Source organism: Pteropus medius, unplaced genomic scaffold, assembly GCF_902729225.1.
Source record: "Pteropus medius unplaced genomic scaffold, Ma_sr-lr_union100, whole genome shotgun sequence".
NCBI classification, from domain to species: domain Eukaryota; kingdom Metazoa; phylum Chordata; class Mammalia; order Chiroptera; family Pteropodidae; genus Pteropus; species Pteropus medius.
The window spans coordinates 263966-284911 of record NW_024342647.1 but is presented as its reverse complement, the minus strand read 5'-3'; the positions used below and the strand labels follow the sequence as shown (position 1 = coordinate 284911).

The 20946-nt window shown below is 43.1% G+C and overlaps 1 protein-coding gene and 1 pseudogene across 1 annotated transcript; both read right to left on the bottom strand.

Annotated features, from left to right (window-relative positions):
• Positions 1-4330: 4330 nt before the first annotated feature.
• LOC120605852 (uncharacterized) lies at positions 4331-4448 on the bottom strand (annotated as a pseudogene).
• A 3658-nt stretch (positions 4449-8106) lies between these two features.
• On the bottom strand, positions 8107-20924 carry NDUFA8 (NADH:ubiquinone oxidoreductase subunit A8). The gene is made up of 4 exons (XM_039866695.1): positions 20760-20924; positions 15136-15299; positions 11879-12044; positions 8107-8427 (listed from the first exon to the last, which is right to left on the bottom strand). The coding sequence occupies exons 1-4, from the start codon at positions 20910-20912 to the stop codon at positions 8290-8292; spliced, it is 621 nt and encodes a 206-aa protein (XP_039722629.1). The 5' UTR covers positions 20913-20924; the 3' UTR covers positions 8107-8289.
• Positions 20925-20946: the final 22 nt, after the last annotated feature.

The window sequence follows — 20946 nt, the reverse complement described above, 5'->3', positions numbered from 1 at the left end:
TATCAGCTGAGCCCCTCCCATCTGTGGCCTCAGTTTCCCCATCTGGAAAGTAAAAGGAATTTACTGATCTATAAGGTCTTCCCAATTCTGATATCCTGTGAGTTGGTCTGGTCCCGGGCTCGGTTCCTGGCACTGGGCTTGCCAATACATAGGAGCTCAGACTCGGAACAAGAGGGTGTCCGCATGCCCAGCAGGCTGGAGTCCCCCCCAAAGATGACAGCCACACAACTGGTTCCAGCTGTCTCCAAGCTTGGGAGCTGGGTGGGTGCTTTTGTCAGGGAACATGGCCTTTTCATTAGTGCCTTTGTTGGCCAATTAGCCCAAAGCTGACTCACAGGGAACACCACGCTGGGGGCTGCCTGCCGGTGGGCGGTGCGTCCCGTCGGCCCTCCTCCCACTCCGCTGGGCAGCCTCGGCTCCACCGCCTGTCCAGCTTGTCTCTCAACCCCACTGCCAGGTGCGCCTGGCAACTTGAGGGCGTCGCATTTCCTGTGGACCTACGTGGTGCCAGGCGATGTATGATCGCCTCATTACCAAGCCGACAAGAAACGTGCCGTTGTTACCTTTCTGTCTCAGAGGAGGATGTTAAGCCTCAGAAAAGTGAAGCATGTTTCTCCAGTCCCACAGAGTGAACTGCCCATCGGCCACCAGACAGAGCAGCCATTTGGGTCCTGTTTGCCATGTAAACGGAGAGCCATGTGGCCTTGGGCAGGTCACCTCACTGTCCCTTTTCTCTCCTGTCCCTCCTCATACCTCTATTTCCAGTCATCCAGTTCACCATCTCCAAGCCATCAACTCAGCCTGGAGCGAAACAATGACCCACGGTTTTGCAGGTAATAAGGCCAAGATTTTATTCTCCTTCTGCCAGAGATAAAATACACACAGCTCCTGTCTGTGAGAAACTCAGGTCAAGAAAGAGAGGTGGACATGTGGACAAATAATCACTATATAATTTGACATACAAGAGAGCCATATCTCACGGAAATTTTTCATGTCCACAGAGAGTCACCCGGACTTTTTACTGGCTGCCTAGGACTGCATTGTTTGATTCTATTGCAACTCATTCCACTGCTCTGCTACTAGTGATGGACACTTAGGTCATATTTGTCTGTGTGTCCATTTTTACAAGCAATGCACAATGAACATCCTTGCATACATTTTTAAAATACATGCATCAGCACTTCTGTAGTATAAATTTTTCCAGGTGTGGAACGGTACACGTGTGGTGTTTTGATGGATGCAGTAAATTGGCCTCTAAACACAATGTATCAGTTTATACTCCCAGCAGCAGAGTAGGAGAATCCCCATTTCCCCATCAGGACTTGATATTATCCACCTTTCACATTTTTGCTGAACTAACAAAATGGCATCTCATCGTGGCTTTAGTTTGCATTGTTCTGACTGCTACTGAAGTTAAAGAACTTTCCATGTGTTTAGTGGACATTCTGATTTTCTCTTCTGCAAACTGCCTGTTCACAGCCTTTGCAGATATTTCTATGAAGATGTTTGTCTAGCACCCACTCTCTGACTCATTTCATCCTACCCTTTTGGCTTCTGATGCTCAGGCCCCCTCCGATATTCCGAGTGCTGCTGCTCCCACAGATGAAGCCCCTGACTGCAGCACCAGCCTCCGGTGTCAGCCAGCCTGAACTTATAAGGGCTAAAGTCTTCAGACTGGACTTGGCCCACTCGGAAGGCAGTTCAAATAGGGAATGATCTCCAAAGTGTTCCTCTTTAATGTTTAAGGTCGAAGCCCCTCATATTAATCCTCTGAACAAACTCAGCCTCACATAACAAGAAAGTTACACACAACAATTTCTAATGAGAAAAATGACTGACAAAACCCCTGAACCTCTTCCACGTCATGTCCTTCCAATGTCAGTGTGGGTCATTTATGTAAAACAAAGGTCCGAAGTACCCTTCTTATTTCAATGAAATTTCCAAAATGAACCGCCCAGGTGATTAGATCTACCTCAAGAAAATCATCAAAACTCCACCATCTCCCTGGGTAAGTTGGCAAGTAGAGAAACTATGTTTCATATAACTCCTGGCATGGAAATGAGCCTAGATACCATCTTGCTCCAGTACTTCATTTTATAGCTAAAGAAACTGTCCCAGAGGAGAAAGTGTTTGGCCAAGGCCGCATACCAAGGTCAGAGATGGAGCCGGAAATGGGACCCCAGCTTCCTCCTCCAAGTGTGCTTGCTGCTGTCACACTGATAGGAAAGAAAAGATGCTAAAGAATTTTCTTGAAAGTTCTTTGGTTTGAATTCAAGGAACCTCAGATCCTTGAAAACAACCACCCCAGCAACACCAAGATGCTGCAAGTTCAACCATCAAAATAAATAAAGAAATAAAGCCTGCGCATCCAACTACTGTCACATTACCTACCACCTTCGTTTCGGATGGCAAGAGGGAGAAACATCCCTATCATCGTCTTCTCAGCTTCTGTTCTTCCATCAGAGCAGCAGAACGGATTAGAACAAGGCTTTCAGAAAGGGCATGTCTGCTTAATTTGCATTCAACCCTCAAATTAAAGGAATACCAGCGTGCAATTATATTTCTTATTACTGTAGCCAAATCTGACCTTTTCTGCATCCGCCTTTCAGTACACAGACGGCATTTTTCCTGAGCCTGTGACAGGGATTTCTGGGATCTTTTTGAAAAACAAAAACAAAAACAAAAAAATACCCGAGGGCTCCTTTTTTTCTCCAGTGGTGCTAATCACTGCAGGAGAAACCGAGCCTGTCTTTGAAAACACCCTCATGTTTATTCTGCATAGAGTGATACACACTTGATTCTTAACTAGGCTACTCCCTTTTGGAGAGGCCAACGGCTATGTGACATTCATTCAGCAGATCATCACCAAGCACTGACTCCCTCCCAGCCGCTGTTCCCCGAAGGGGTGGATGCCACGGGAAACGAGATTTGGTTCTTGCTCATGGAGTCCAACAGCCATCACGCACAAGAGGCTCATGAACACCAAGGAAGATGTCATTCACCTCGGGGGCACATGGAGTGGCACCTCAAGAGAAGGGTTCACACCAGGAAGAGGCGGGGGAGACCTTTTGGGCAGAGGACACAGCACGATGAAAGGCCAGATGACTGAAATGGCAGAGAGGAGAGTTCGGTTTGGATCGAGTGTGGTGGGGTGACAATGTGGGAGACGAAGCTGGAGGGCTCTGAGTCAGACTCTGGAGAGACCAACTGCCATGCCGAGGAGTGCGGACTTAGTCCAGCACACTGTGGGACACCTGTCAGCAAATGTCCCCAGCAGGTTAAAGATGGGGAGTAAGTAAGCTACAACTGCACTGTGATCTACCCAGGAGCCCACACTCCAGCCAGACTTTCTGAAGCACCGAGCCCCGTCCTGCCTCCGGATTTTGCTCCTACCGTTCCCTCAGGCTGGGACACTCTTCCATCAGCCTTTAACTGGCTGGCTCCTTTTCACCCTTCGGGAGGAAGCTCAAACACTACTTCCTCTGAGACAGCTTCAGGGGCCTCACTTCCTAAACACATCCTCATCTCTCAGCTCCTTGCTTTCATATTAAGCCCTTTTGGTTCCTTCATGGGACCATCACAACCTGAAATCATCTTGTTTCTGTATTTACCTGGTTATTGCCTCCACCACTGGACTGGAAGCCCCACGAGGGCAAGGCTCTGCCTGTCTTGTTTACCACTCGTGCCTAGAGCAGTAAGTAGCACCTAAGAGGCTGTAAAACATTTGCCCGATGAACTGAGTTCATCGGTGAATTTCCAGAGTACCAGCTGCAACTATACTGCCTCTTTCTCCCACTGTGAAAGTATACTTGTATATAAACGAGCAAAAGTCACATTATTTATTTCAAAATCTGTATGTCCAGGACACACTGCAGACCAATTAAACCAGAATACCTGGGGGTAGGATCCTGACATCAGCATTTGAAGGTCTCCAGGTGATTCCAGCACACATTCAAGGCTGAAATTCAATGACTTCAAAGGACAAGAGTGTAGGCCATTGGATCCAGACAACTCCTACGTGTTTCCCAGATGGATCACTTCTCCAATAGGAAGCCTGAGGCAACCTCTCCCTAATCTCTTAAATGTGTCCTAATTTATTTTTTCAAAGTAAATAAATGTGTATATTTAACTGTCTTATTAAAACAAATTACATACAACACATATTACAAATGATCAAGACACACAAAGACATCGTGACCCCAAACTGAGCCTTCCTGCATGGTAGAAGCAACTAGTCCTTTTTTTTTTTTTTTTTTTAAGGCAAACCTTGGTTGACCTCACAGATTGCAAGGACCTTGTCAGTTTACAATCCCTGTCTTTTTTATTTTTATGCCTACAGCACCTGGTCTTTTAGGTGGTCTCCCATCCAAGTACTAACCAGGCCTGATCCTGCTTAGCTTCCAAGATCAGACAGGATCAGGCTTGTTCAGGGTAGCATGGCCGTAGACGCAACTAGTACTTTTTAAAAACCAAGTTATGTCATGATTCATGTCAGGCCATAAAATACATCTTTTATTATACCCAACGCTTTTCAGCTAGGATTCGATACCTACAAAGATAGCAATTTAACCTCGAAGAACTACTCCTTTTCTACACAATTAATTTGTTTGTTCTGTAACGAGGAGAGGGTTTGAATGTTCTCTGGAAAGATGAACCTGGTGTACAGTTAATCATTTCCCGGATGTCTGTCATGTGCTGGACACTAAACTATAGATATATCAATAAGATAGAAGTTCAGATCTGACAAAACCGAGACCAGGGGAGATAAGACATACCCAATGCCATGACATGTGTCCCTCATATAGGGTACTATAACAACCGCTATCATTTATTGACACTGTACTAAGCATTTTGTGTGTATAACTCATTAAACCTTCAGAGCCATCCCGGCAGGTAGGTACTATTATTGTTCCTCCATTTTACCAATGGGGAAAATAAAGTACAGAAAGGTGGAGTGACTTGCCTAGGGTCACACAGCTATTAAATGACAGAGCCTGGATTCAGGCCCAGATAGCCCAAGTCCAGAGCCCTTGTGCTCAACTCTCGTGCTATATTGTGTCATGGGAACAAAGGGGCAGGAAAGACCACTTCTGGCTGTAGGAAGGGGACACTTCCTGAGGAAGACAGCACTAGTGTTTGCCTTAAGAGATGAGTAGACTTTCTAGAGGACAGAGATGGGGGAAGGATTATTTCTTGGCAAGTGGATGGTAGCTTAGTGAAGATTTGGAAATTGGAAAACACTCTTGAGGAATGACATTTGGAGACTGTAGGGTACATGATAAGGAGACATTAAAATAATGGTGGGGAAAAATGGGTTAGGCTAAGGCCAGGTTTTGGAGCATCCAAAGGCCATTCAGGAGCCACTGAAGGTTTCTGAGCAGCAGAGGCACATGTAGCACGTTGGAGGATAGACTGGAGGGTAAGATGAAGGTGAGAGACCCAATAGGAAATGGTGTTATTAATCCAGGCAGGGGAACAAAAACAGGCTAGGCTAGGACAGTGACAGTGAGATAGAAGAGGAAGTCGCAAATGTGAGCGATTACAGAAGGAACTCGACCGGACTTGGTGCTGGATTGGAACACGGAGAGAAGTGAGCGGAAGGAGTCAGAGGTGCATCTCATGTTTTGACACTGGGAGGATGGAGACACCATAGATTCAGATAGGGAAGACAGGAACAGGCTTGGCCGAGGAAAAGGGCAGATAAATTTCCTTTGGGAATGTAAGGAATTAGTCTCATTATTCTCAAGCCAAACCAGCAGTTAGATTTTCTGACTATTATTTGGAGCCCTGCTCGGGGAGCCTGCACAATAACTGCTTGCAAATTGTTCTGTGACCTTTCGCCCACAGAAATTGTGAGATGCATTTGTTGTGAGAGATTTTAGGAATTTTATCTTTAGATTCTTCGGTCCTAGAAGGCTATGAGGTGGTGTACTTCTATCAAGAATACAGGAAAGCCAAAAGTTAGTTTCTTTGTTCAAGGAATTCAAAGCAAGGTGGGGAGTGGGGGAAGGCAAGAACTGCTGTCCAACTTGGGCAAAAGTTAAAACATCCTAGAACTGAAGTTGGAGCTATTAACAGTTCAGGACTTGTTGCTCTGATTCTGAAGAAATGAATGAACACTCACGGAGCGCCTGCAGCTGGACCCTGCAGTGGGTTAGTCAGACATGGAACCTGCACTCAGAAAGACAATGGCTTCTTCCTTGTCACTCAGTGTGGTCCACAGACCGGCAAAGTGACCACCAATGAGCAGCTTACTAGAAATCTCAGGTCCTACTCCAGACTTACTGAATCAGAATCTTCATTTTAATATAAGCGGTGGCATATATTAAGAGTATGGGCTGTGGAATCAGATGTATCTGGGTTTAAATCTCAGCATAGCCGCCATGACTAGCACTTCATCTCCTGGACATGCTTCACATAAAAATCAGTCAGTGGACCTATACCCTGGTTTCACCTTAGAAAAACCTGGGGAGCTTTCAAAAACACCATGCCCCCAACGTACTGCAGAACAATGCAATCGGAATCTCTCAGGGGTGGGATCCACACATCAGCATTTAAGGTCTTCAGAGGTGACTGCAGCATGCATCCAAGGCAGAGAACCACTGATGACTTTGAAGGACAAGAACATGGCATTAGAAGCAATCTTCACTGATATCCCATTTCCCACATAAGACTAGAACATCTTACCTCTCCCTAAGGCTTTAGTGCCTTCGTCTGTGAAATGGGCATGACATAAAACAGAGTTTCTTTCAAAGGGCTCTGAGCGTTGAAGGTTACATATATACAGCACCTGGCACAGGCGCAGTGCTCAGTGATCATTTTCCAGTTATGTAAATCCCAGCTTCCTTTGCAGAAAGAACCGAGGAAGCAACACATAGCTTGAGGTATCACATAAATGCCAATCTGTAGCCACATTCGTACTTGCCCCGACAGAGGTGACTTTCCGTTACTTGGCCACCAAGAGGTTAACGGATGTTGCCTTGACTGTTTTATAAATTTAAGAACCTATTATTTTTCTTCATTGAATTGGAGAATAAGGCAAAGGCAGCTAGCAAGGAACATTTGTAGAACAGGTGGGAGTAAGGTTTACCCAAAATGCTCCCAACTGTGGGGTCAGAACAGGGTGGGGGTAGGGGGAAGGCAGATCACATAATGCTTTAACTGTCCTAACTTTGGGCAACAGGCCCTGTACCTCATGTCTACAATCTCACAGTCATCTGTCCACCTAGAGTATCTAGAATGGAAGTTGGAAAAGCCTTTAGACTCTTATACAACTTCACTTTTCAGAGCTCTGTGCCTTAGAAACCAAGGCCTAGGGAGCTGAGACAACTTACGCAGGGTCATATGGGATTTAAGGCCACAATCAGGTGTAAAGTGACCTAGTCAGATGTAGAGGAAATAGCCTAGAAGTGAAAAAGGAATTGAACGAAAGGGAAAATAAAGACATAATAGTGCTTTGAACCAGAGCTTTATAAATACTTGTGGCTTTAACCTGCCCAGGAGGTAGATAAGCACGTTCCCTTTAGTTTGTCCTCAAATTCAACCTCCCCTAAGAGGTTAAGGAACACACCCAAGCTTGGAATTGACACTCAGACCTCCCGACTTCCTGGCTTTGGAACTGAGAGCTCAGCCTCCACCTCCCTTGTCTATCAGGAAAAACATCTGGGTTATAACGCTTGAGGATGGGATATCAAGGGGAAGTGGTGGAAGTTTGGTTCTTTAAGAAACTCTGAGCAAGGCTGCCGAAGACCCAGCCAGGAGGCCCCTCCCATGGCCTGAGTCACAGGCGCAAACGTCTCTGCACGTCTATCCCGGACGCTTCCCTTGTATGACCTTTAGGGAAATCTATTTGTCCGAGAGGTTGGGTGGGAAGAGAGTTGAGACTTCAAAATGTGTGAAACAGACATATTCCGAGGAGCTGTCTCAGGTAACCAAGCCTTTCCTCTACAGTCATTTCTCCATGACCTAACGTGGCTCCCCTGCCACGCTCACAAATGCCTACTTAAAGCAAAGAGAGAGAGGAACGGGCAGGACCACGGAGAAAAAGCAAGGGGAAGTCATCTTTAAAGGCCAAAAGGTTATATAAAACATCATAAAATACAACTGTTTCCTTTAAAATTTTTAATGTCCAGGAAATGGTATAGAATAACTGCCAAGTCACATAAATTAACTTTTTTGTTAATGTTTGTGATCCCGGAAAGAACTCTCTATCAGTCGATGCAAACCGTGTGTGAGTTTTTGTCAGTTGTTGTCTGGGTGTGTGACTGAGTTTGGGCCGTGGACCCAGTTTTACATGGTCCAGAAAAAAAGGCGGCTTCCATGCTTGGCAGGCTTCAGATCTCCTTCGATCTTGGGGTTGGGCTCCGGTCTTGATCTTGAGTGATAGGGATTGTCTGGCAAAGGTCGATCTGTTTTCACTTTGGTGACCTGCGAGGGTGCATAGAGAGGAAAGAAGCAAAGTAGAAAGTAAGGTGGAGCCGTCTGTGACCGTGAACGCGTCTCCCACTGTCCCTCTCTGTTCCTGCTGCCCCAGCTACTCTTCTTCTTTGAAGGCCCAGAAAACCACGTTTAGACTTGTTTAATCCTCGAATAAACACTTAAGACATTTCAGTGTGTGTGATTCCGCATGGCAGAAGTTGGGGACACAGACGGGAACAAGACACGCACTGCTCTCAAGGGGCTCGCAGTCCAGCGAAGGAGCTAAACAAGAAAATGGACTGAGACTCCCTAACCAAATCGCCACGATGGAGAGGCGCACCGAGTGCTTGGGGGCAAGGGTACCGCGCACCTGACGTGCCCTGAAGGCTGAGAGCCAGGAGCCAACCAGGATGACTGGGGAGGAAAAGACATTCCAACAAAACGAGCAGTACACACGAAGAGAGAGGCATGTCTTTAGAATGGCCAAAGCCAAGGCGACACACAGAGTGCTGGGAGACGAGGCACCTAACCTCACCCTAGTGCTGTTGGGAACGATGCTGGGCACTTTATTCCACCTCGGGCTCACGCCCCTAAGAGGTCATTCTGCAGAGTTCACTGGGGCCACCTAGCCAATAGTGGAACTAGTGCTCAAAGCCAGATCTGCCTACTCCAAAGCCTGTGCTGTCCAGTAACACGCTACACTCGCAGGCAGGGGGCCGCATGATGAAGGGGACCGAATGACAGGGAGAGGTGTTTGGACTTCAAACTGATGGTAACCTGACGGTAACCTGACGCACAGAAGAAACTCAGTCCCACCTGCGGGCTGGAGGGTGTGGAGTCTACGCTGCAGTGGTGAGACCGGAAGTGCAGAGCTGAGCCAACGGGCCAGGAGAGAGGGTGGAGCTGAACTGCAGTAACGGGGACCAGATGAGGTGTTTACACCCACATTAGCCCCCGATGGCCACAAAAATCTCCACCAGAAACCCGGCAGAAATTGTTCTCATTTTAAAGATAAGGAAACAAGCCCAGAAAGTGGAAAGACACAAGGCCGTAGCTATTATCAGTCTGGTTATCCAGTGGTCTGAGCTCTACGTCACTCCACGTAACATGACCAGATTCATCTTCCTACATGTATAAATTCAAAAAACATTTACTGTGAATAGAGCTTTCAGGAACATGGTTGCACAATTATTACTATAACCACCCTATGAGGCATTATTGCCTCTTGTTCACAGGCAAGGACAAGGGAGGCCCACTTGGTAAATGCCAGAGCTAGAGCCGGAACCTAAGTTTCTGACCACAGGTCCAGAGTGGTTTTTTGTTTTTAAAACAGCGTTCTCATCTCTCTACTATCATTAGAGATCACTAATGGCTCCTTATTGCTCAGTTGAGTAATTACAAATGCCTCCAGCTGGCATTTGAAGCTCCATTATGAAATTCAAGATATCTATGAAATAAATCAAGAAAAATGTTTCCCAAACTGAAAGTAATAAAAGGACCCCTTTAAAGAGCAAATTATTGTGGAAAGAACAATAAAATAATTTCCACTTTTGTGCTATACTCAAAATTTTGAGAAAAGGAGCAGAAGCATGTGGTCAAGCCAATCGCTATGTCAATGACAGTGGGCGGCTTAACCTTCAATTTCCCATCTCTAAACTGGGGCTATTAGCTCACAAGATTATTAGGATAATATACACAAAGTGCCTGAAGTAGACATAGCAGGTGCTCCAAAAGTTATTTTCAATATTAATATTATCAGGATGATAGAATTACAAGTGAGAGCAATTCTGCCTAGGAAAGGCTCCACCTCAGATCACCAGGCATCAGAGTCTCATAGGAGCACCGGTCCCTGGTTCCAAGGTTGGGGACCACAGCACTAGGGGAACATAGGAGGGCAGGGCAATCCAGAGAAACAGGATGCAAAAGTGATGAAGCTAAAAGTTAGGCTTTATCTAGCTGATTACCCCTTTCTAGGAAGAGATTGAATACTGATTTTAAGTATAACTAAAACTGAGAATCCTCTTAAAGAAATATACTTTTGAAGGGTTAAGATGATACTTTTTTATTTGATAGGTTTTTAAAAACGTTAATAGAAAGATTCATGAATATTCTCTTAACAGCATGATTTCCTAATTCTCCTTTCATGAGACAGAAATGAGGAAAGGTACTTTTCATTATTAAATGTATAAGTTCTACCACTTTGCAACTTAGAATTATCAATTATTAAAAATTTGTTCAGTGCAGCAAAAGAAGGTATCTTAAGTAAAATAATCAAGCCAGATATAAAAAAAATTGCTAAGTCATTCATCTACTTATGACACACAACTATCCACAGACATTATATACAAGCAGAAGACATTAGTTGTGGACCTAGGTGCCAAGCACAAGGCTGGAGATTTACATAGGCTCCTTCTAGCTTAATCCTCACAGAAAACTAGGGATTAATACTGTCCCATTTTGTAGACATGGCAGGATAAGAAATATTAAGCTATCTGCTCAAGATCCCATAGCAATTAAGCAGTGGAACCAAGATTCAAATCTACTATCTGTCTCCATTCAAAACCTGAGTTTTTCCTCCATGCCTTGGTACCTATGCTGTCCCAGAGGGAGTGGAGGGTAATGAGGCTCAAGGATGGGTCAGATCATAAAGGATCTCAAATGCCGGGATATGCAGAGGATGCCTTATCCTGCAAGCAACAGAGAGCTCCTAAAGAGCTTTTTTAAAGAAACATTATTTTCCACACAGATCATGCCTACAGTAAAGATGTAATTATGTCCTAAATTCTTCAATTTCGGAGGACGCATTGTCTTCTAAAGTCTAACTGATCCACCCACCTCCCTTCCAGAAATTCACATAGCCCAGGTTAGGGTTTCCTGTTCAAGAAACGGAGACAGCGAAAGGGTTCAAAAATGTTCCAGGAGATGCTGATCTACAGGAATTGATGACTGTATAAAAGAAAGAGTAGGAAGTGAAGAAAAAGATATTCAGGTTTCTAGCTTTGATGTTTCAACAGATAGTGGTATCACAATTGAGATAGGAAATACAGAAGAATAGAAAAATGAAAGGCATGTACTTTTTTCGCCTGAGGTATGTTCCTGAAAAGTCTGGCATAACTCTGATCCCATTTTCCCAATGAATTCCACAATAACCTCAATGTTTTCAACTGACAGTGTCCCCTAACATTTCGTTTATGCTTATCTTCATCTACTCCTTTCTGTTCATCAATTAGCTAATTAACCACAAATAAATCGGCATATGCTGGAAGAGCTATTTAAAAGGATATCTCTATTAAATAAACTCTCTTCAGGATTGTGTATAATCACTCCCTAATTGACCTGTTAGGTAAATGTGGATTTCTCGCATCACATCTGTACTCACAGAAGACCCTTTCCTGACCACCTCCCGCCTTTACCCACCCGTCCGCGGGAGCGTGAGCCCGAAAGCAGGAAACCTTCTTACCTTGGACAGCTCTCCCAGGTCAGGTCGCACCCAGCCCAGCTTATCCAGCACACACTCATCAAACTTCGCCTGCTGTTTGCGACAGCGACGAAACAGCTGCAGGCCAGAATAATCGATGCAGGTCCAGTATTCTGTGAAAGGCTCTGCACAGTGAAGTTTTATCTGCCTGGAAAAGAGGGCTAGGTTACAGGGAGCTCTTCACAAAACAATGAAAGCAGAAATGTGGGTAAAAAATAGGTACAGGCCTCAATACACAGCCTTGCTTTTTGAGGAGGATGGGAGTAAATGCTCTTACCTTGCTTACAACTTGGAGATCCTCAGGTTGAGAATCAATAAGTAAAAAAACGACCTCTGAGGAATAAAACCTAATTTCTTTATGCAGCAAAATTTAAAACAAGAAATGAAAAAACCTGCCATTAAGACTGTGGTCTAAGGCACATATACTCTGCTCAGAGGAAAACTCACTTGGAGCCTATTTTTCCTTTTCTAGAGATGATATTCATTTAGCAAGTTTAGAAGAGAAGGAGGCGTAATCTGACAAAGGTGAGAGATCAGAGCAACAGAGACAGAATCACAATGCCCTACACTCCCGAAAAGCTCAAGGTCCTCATTCTATAACGTACTGAACAAAAACAGAGATGACTGTTGTTATTAATTCAAGTTAAATTATATTTGGTGCTCTCTATTAAGTAGCAAGGCAATATATTAATTCATTTTGTAAAAATAATAATTCATTTTGTGACCACCAAAAATGGTTGAAGAAAAAGTAACTTCTGTGTATTGAAGGGATAAGCCTCAATTATTTCGCAGAATTCCTTCTCCTTCATTCAACCTTCCTAGTAATCAAATAAATGAAAACTAAAGCAAGAATAAAATATCACTATTCTAGGAAAAAGTCATATTTGAGGCAGTGAAAGAAATGCTGAACACGTCCTTCCCCCAAAGGAATAATTATGAACTGCTTGCTTGTCATATTCCAAGACTCTTACTACACTCAACACAGGAATCTTATTTGCCATGGCTCAGGAAGAACCTCAGAGATGGTCGAAGGAAATACACAGTGAAAAATCTGCTTTCCATTCCTGCTCAGTTCCCCTCCTGGGAGGCAACCATTGTTACCGGTTTCTTATGTAGCCTTCCAGGTATTCTGAGTATAACCTTGGGGGTGGCAGGGTGTGCAACAGGAAGGAAGAAGGACTATCAAAGTTGTAGGGAGCTCTTCTGAAGTACCTTTGGCCTCGCTGAGCTGGATTTCCATAGTACACAAAACTGTACCCACCAAACCTCCACATGAGAATCATTCTGGTAGTGAGCTACTGTTTCCAATGGGTGTTTTGCGTTCCTCCAAAATTCTGTGGCAGAAGGAGGCCTGCAAACCACTACTCTAGTACTTGGTCTCTGTTCTGGACCCTGGCACCCTGGCACCCACGCCCAACAGACATTACCTACCAATGCCTACAACCAGCAACTTCAGCAGTGAGAGATTCTTCTCATGGAGGCAGTTAGGTACCTTGGGGGCTTGTGAAAGCCAAACATTTCCCACTTAAACATACCACCTCTGGGCCAAAAGAGAAATGTTTTGCCAAAATTCTCTTAGAAAATAAAAAATGTGGAATCATTTGAGAACTTACAGCCTGGCAATGTTGTTAGTTTTGGCTCAAATAAAAGAAATAAACAACTGTTAGCAGTCAAATCGATGCAAATTCAAGCAAGAATAAAATATCACTTTGTACCTAACAAATATTTAAATAATATGTAATGATGGTGAGGTATATAAAGACACAGTGCTGAGAACAGCAGAAACTGACTGAACTTTAAAAAATGGCAGCTATAGTTCAAGAGTCATAAAAAATGTCAAAAGCCTATTATAAAATAATCTCGCTGCTGGAATTTATGGCAAGGAATTGATTAAAAACTGGAAAAGATGTATATACGAAGGTGATCACTGCAGATTTATGAAAGACAGCCAAAGCTGGAATCGACAATGATGTTTAATAACAGGAATTGGTCAAGTACATTATGGTTGTTTTATCTACTGATGGAATATTATATAGCCAGTAAAAATGGTGATCAGGAAGACAATATAGCAATTTGAATGAATGTTCCCAACAGTTTCAAGTGTAAAATGAATTTTAAAATGTAGACACACTATGACTTTAACCACAAAAATATCTCTGCACATGGACAAAGACAGCAGAAGCAAGAAAGAAGGAAAGTAGCTATTATGCAAAGAAACTTGCGTTTTCCCCCTGACGTCATTATACTGGACAGCTGTGGGTTTTGCCTAGCCAGCAGTCATTCCCTATTCTTCTGTAACATCCTTCTAATTTTCCTCGGGGAAACAACCCCTCCCTATCTCTCAGCAATGTTGTTTAAATAAATCTAAGTCTATACCCACTGCGAGCCTGATCAATCGAAGCATTTTATCTCCTGAAACACAACTGATTCAAAGACATGCATATGAAATCAACCCTCCAGGCCAGGGACCTCTGCTCCAGTCACTGGAGAAGTGGGACTCTGTGCACATTTGCTAAGCAAGTAGCATAGCAGCTCGGAGTGGCTGGTGACCATTTTTGCTATAGAAAGGAAAGAGTCTCTTTGAAAATGAGTTCGACAGGAAAGCAGAATTAAAAGCCTGGTGGCAGAAGAGGAGAGGCAAAGCTGTGAAATTATTTAAGCCCTTGGATCCAGCCCTGCTTGATGCCAGTCCTATTTCTGAACTACAGTTACATGAGCCAACACCCTCTGAGTTGAGTTTCCATCCCTTTTAACACAGATCTAATATGGCTGTTAAAACGTTTCTCTATAATTACAATTTAGATATTTTTTTTACTTACAGTATCAAAGCACCAGACCCTACCCCAAAACTTGGCTCTGAACACATTTTTCTTTCCATCATAATTGTGTGTTCTGTAGTAATGATAAAGATAACAATCTAGCGGTACCTGCTAACAAGCACGGAGCTGAGTTGTTTTTATGTGCCTTTTCAAATTTTTCATAACAATCCCGTATAAGATGGGTATTAATTACGCTATAATTTGGAAACAGATTCATGGAGATTATAGAACTTGCCAAATTACCAAAACAAATAACAAAAATAACTATCGCTTATTGTGTGCTTGCTTTGGTCTATCTGATTTCACAGCCTTGCATTTCCTACTAAAATTAGTCATTAAAACGATCCTTCCCTTTAACTAGCAGGCTGTTCAAAACCTGATGTTTTAACCGAACCGGCACTGATGTGAAAAGGCCTTCACCTGAAGAAGTCCAGAGCGCACTTGTTGACTAGCTTGCCTTCCTCAATACAGCGCCGCGGGTCCTTCTCTTCCCAGCGGCAGAGCATGAACTCCTTGTTGGGTTTATCGCACTGAGCTCCATAGTGATGGGCCGCAGCTTTAAGCACAGCAGAACTGACTTTCACCTGGGGGAAAGGCACATGGGAGAAAGACCACAGGTTTGTGACCAGGACACCACTTTCTCAACGTCACGGCATGCTGGTCAAAGCAGAGGGGACACAAAGGTAGCTGTCGTGACTTTGGAGAGGAAAGGAACGACGGGATTGCCGTAATTAGCCTTTGCGACCTACAGTGCCTTAGAGATCACAAAGCTCTTTCACATCCATGACTTTCTACACCTTCCCAATCGTCTCACTAGGCTGACGTTACTATCCTCACTCAGACATTAGGAGATGGTGGCCCTAATAGAACCCTTACGTCTTTATCACAGAGAAAGGGGAGCTCTGAAGGGAAATGGAGGATTCTGGGACATAATGGGAGGAACCAATTCTGGGGAGATTCCATGAGTCTCCTCTCCAGACATAAAAGTAAATTAGAATATGAGAATATTCTGGATGAGAGGGCATAATTCATGCTTTCTTACCTCTATTAGATAATACACATCTACTATTAGAACAGTAAAATATATCTAATAGAAAGATAGATTACTAATAATCAAGTACTAAAATCTGTGAATTTTTTTAAATTACAGCATATACCCAAGGTAGCCATCCCTACAACTATGTCCGTCTCACTCACATTCTGGAGAAATGGTGCAGTTACAGCTTGCTCACAGGGACATGCACAGTCCCAGGCCTAACAGCTGCTGCAGCAAAAGTCCCACCGGCCTCTTCTGCACTACCTCTTCCTGGGCGAGCATCACGTTTTCATTACTGTAACTTAACAGAACACTCCGTGGTCTTCCTTTTCAAAATTGTTGTGGCTATCCTTCCAGATGACCACCACCCCACGCCCAAAAAATCTGCACTGGATTTATACTAAGTTTAGTTATATATTAAATTAGAAAGGAACAGGCACTTTTGCAATATTGGGTCTCTGCTCAAATGTTACCTCCTCAAAGTGTCTTTCTCTAATCATTTTATAAAAGCTGGGATCAGCGGTCACTCCATGTGTGACCACTAGAACCTAAGCTCCAAGAGGGTACGGATTGTTTTCAACAGACATCCAATGCTGTAAAGTTGTCAGTTCTCCCTAATCCAAACTTTAATTAAATGCAATGCATACTGTTTCACCAAGCAGTCAAAATAGTGTCTAGCAAAAGTAGCTGTTGGGGATCCAATAGTTACAAAAGAAGTAAGAAAACATGAATTATGCCCTCTCATCCAGAACACAGTGTCTCTATTAATTCAGGTCATTTTTCTGTTCTTCAGTTGAAATGAGTTTCCTTCATATAGGAACCCTGCACATTTCTTATTTATTCCTCAGTATTTTAACATTTTTAATCCTATCGAAATAGGATTTTTTTCTATTAGATTTTCATATTGGTTACTGGTGTTTGTATACTGTATCTTCTCTAGCCACAGCTACTGAACTCTTGTTAGTTCTGATACAGAACTTAAGAGAATTAATGGGAAAACTTCCATTTACAAATAAAAACTGCCACCCTTCCTTTCTGATATTTATATCTTCTTCTTCTCTTTCCTCTATTTCCTATCTTATTGCTCTAACCAGAACCTCCAGGATAATACAGATGAACAGCAACGGCAGCAGGCAACCCTGCCTTTTTCTAATCTTTAAAGTGCAGTTTGCAATGACATTTTTTGCTGGTGTTTGGGATAGAGTTTAGATATTCCTCATTAAGGAAGTTTCTTTCTAATCCTAAGTGATTTTACTATTGCTTTTTTCTCCACCAGGAAAGACTGAAGTGTTCAGGTTTCTTTTTCGTTAACCTGTAAATGTAATGTAAAGCACTTTCGGACTTTCTAAAACTGACTCACTGTATCCAGAATAAAATCTAGCCTGTCATTGTGTATTATGCTTTAATATACCACTGGATTTGATTTGCAAATATTTTATAAATTTTTTGTGAGTACAATTTTATAATTATTTTTATTATAATCGAGAATTTTATAATTTCATTTTTCATGAATTCCATTCAGCTTAGGTTGAATTACTACTAAAAGGCAAGGAAAGATGAAGAGAGTAATTCATCTACACACTCTAGGAAGAGAATAAAGTTGTGACTATGTCTACTAATATTACAACTGTTATAATTACCAAAGGTGAACTTACGATGTAAGTGAAATCTGCCATGACAATTCTAATAAATTTGTTTAAAAATCTGTAAAATTTTGTATTAGTTTTTCATAATAAGAGTTTTAGGTTAATTAGTGGTATGTACTTGTTTGCTGTATTACCCATGAGGAGCTGGGAGAATAAAAATCAAGACTCAAACTGATTTAGTAATTTAAATGCCTTCATAGCTATCATGCCCCAAGAAACCTATGGCGTGCTTTGCTTTACGCTCATACAAACGTAGAGGTTTTATCAAAATCTAAGTACACCCATGGTGCTGAGCACATCAAATATGCTGTCACATGGAAATAAAGGTTGAGAACCACACTGAATCTATCCTGAGGAAAAAAGAGAGCCGTGTTCAAGATGACACAGCAGGTGACAACCACAGAACTGGAATCCAGAGACTGTGACCTCCAATCAGGCCTCTTCTCACTACATCACCATCAACTGAGGTGGCAAAGAACTTCAGATGTCATCATGTCCCTTCACCTGCTTCTTCACTGAGACTGACGAATTCTAACAGATACAACATCCCTGACAGCTGCTTACTGTGAATACCCTCTCAAATCCATTCACTCCCTTTGTCTCAAAGAACACAGAATTTCAACGTCCTTCCTGATTTATCCTGACAAAAGCCTTACTGCACAGCAGGTTTATATCAGTCTGCAGGTATAGAAAGGGAGGCAAAGACTCTTACAAGCTACAATCCATCTTCTAGTCTCGTTCTCTTCCTTCAACCATGTCTGCACCTTTGTATAGCACTTAATTTATACTATACCTTATATTTTACTTAATTTATATAAAATGGAGAATCACAGTACTTATGTGATAGAACTGTTATGATTAAATAAGTTAATACATACAAATATATTAAGAACAGTGCCTAACACATAAGAAAGTACATCATAAATATTAGCTATTATTTTTATTGAAAATTGTCAATGTGTACAAGGAGTTTCTAGGCCAAAGCTCTGACACTTTTTCCATGGAGAAGTGTCATAACTCCAAAGTCAGAAAGGTCCAAGATGTGTTTAACTTGACTTTCAAACCTCCTTCTTCTGGCTTCACCAATATCACTGTCAGGTTGCAAATCTGACACTGATTCCTCAACTTTCCTGATTCTGATACCTAAGTCATCGCTAAATCTGATCAATTCTAGGCTAATTTGTTCTTTCCTCTCTGTAAGCATAGTCACCAATTGTGTTGAGCTCATTAACATCTTCTTCATTTATTTCAACAGCCACCAAGACCAGTCTCCCTGCTTTTCCTGTCCTCTATTTAATCCACTCTTCAGAGTTGCTGGAGTGATCGTCCTAAAAAATAATTATTTTATTCTGCTATTAAAACAAATTAGCAACAAAACCCTTGACAGATTCGGGCTTAACAGCAGCATAAAGCCTAAACTTCTTATAGGGTATTCAAACCTTCTGGATCCAAACTACTGTTCCAGCCCTTTCCCCTGGACACCTCAAAAAGGGACCTCTTGCTGCCTCTCAGAACACTGAACTCACTGTTTCCAGAACTCGTTTTGGGCCCCCTGCATTTTCCCATCTCCTTACCTTTGCTTAGATCTTACCCTCATTTAGAAAGCTCTTCTCTCCATCTCTGCCTATAAATTCTTACATTATGCCCAAGAAGTGCTTTCTGTCCCCTTTATAGCCTCAGAGAATTATATAGCTGGAAATCACTTCATCTTACAAATAAAACTATGTTTGCATACGCTAAAAGTGACTAACCAAGGTAACCGAGCAGTGAGGCCTAGAATTTAGATACAACTTCAAATCCTACTCTTTTCTTAAACCATGTCTGACTCTTTTCCATAGCATTTAATCATACTCTGTCTTGTATTTTAGTTATTTATGTAATTATCTGTTTCTCAACTCAACTATGTGAAGCCTAAAGGCGAGTTTATTCCAGACATAAAATTCTTGCAGCTTCACAGCAGTGCAAGAAACAAGACTGTTGGCAGTACCCAACCCCTAACTTTTAGTAAATGTCATCTTATTATAAAATCTCTGAACACAACTAAAAATTTCTTCATCTGAGGAAAATAATAGCTGCCATTCTCACAGGCATATAAGATTAAGTAGTGCGTGTAAAACACTTAACACAGTGCCTGGGATATAATTTCAGGCACATAATTTTTAGTCTCGCCCTCCCTCTCCTCCATTGTAGCCTGATCTTTCTACTATCCAGACCTACCATGACACTCGTTTGCTTTAAATCCGTCTACCACTCCCCATCACCTCACTTATAGGATAGAGTCCAAACTGCTTAGTCTGGCCTTATGGAATGTGCACCCCAGTCTTGCCTCAGCCCAAGGTACCTCTCCTGGCTCAGCAACTGCTGTGTCCCACCAACACTAGAGTCTCACCCAACAGCACTTGTCTCCCTTAACACAGAAGGTTCTGCTAAGCCTTCTCACTCTTCTGAGTTTCTGCTAATACAGTAGTTTAAAAGCATGAGTCTTAAATCAGACTGGGTTCACATTCCAGCTCTACCACTTACTAGCTGTGTGACCTTGGGCAAATCACTTCTCTCGGGACTGTTTCCTTAGGAGAGACCAATTATATCCCTCCTCATAGTGTTGTTAGGGTTCCATGAATTAACGTATGTAAATCCTGCCTGACATCTAGAGAAGGCTTGATCATGTTTGCTATAATTAGTATTGTACGGTCTTCACTTCCCATAGTACTAAAAATACTGTATTGCCACTGCCTTTTTATGTCTGTCTCTCTATTACATTATAAACTCTGAGAGCAGGGGCATTACCTCTTACTTTCCAGTGTATAGTCATATGGTAATTATTCAAATGCTATCTCTTAAATAACTGAATGCTTTACAAGTCATATTACCAAACACCTTCCCTGAGCTGTTAGCAATTTCACGCTCCAAAATCTACCTCCTTTTTCTGTGGCTTCCTAGCTCCACTCTAAAGCACTCCGCACCGATGATGCTACTTTAAAGTGACTGTCTCTCCCTCGACTGTGAGCACCTGGAGTTGTATACTCGCTTCGCAGGAAGGTTTGAGTATTAAGTGACATAAACTAAGTAAAGTGGCCCTGGTTGGTGCTTAGTAAAAAGTACCACTATTATTCATGTAAAGCAGGTCGCTGTGGGGGGAGGGAGAAAGAGTTCTCGAACCACTGCGGGCTGGGGTGGGGCAATTCCGACGCTGAGGAAGGGGCTTCCGGGGATTGACCTGTGTATTATGTTGGGGGACATGGGGCGGGGGTTCCAGGGCCCAGGGTCTGCTGAGTCGAAGCAGGGCTGGGCCCGGGCCCAGGCCCAGGCCCAGGAAGCTGCAGCCCCATGCCCCGCTTGCCTGTCCTCCGGACGAGCCTCACCTCCTGCACTTTCAGATCCTCCAGAGTAGGCAGCTCCACTATCCCCGGCATGGTGGCTGCTGCCCCGACCCGGACGAGGCACCCGCAGCCGCGTCGCCCCCGTCTCCTTGAACTCCCCTTTCGACCGCCAAGGGCCGCCAGGCGCCTGCGCATGCGCAGCTGACGGCACGCAGGCGCACTGCTCTGA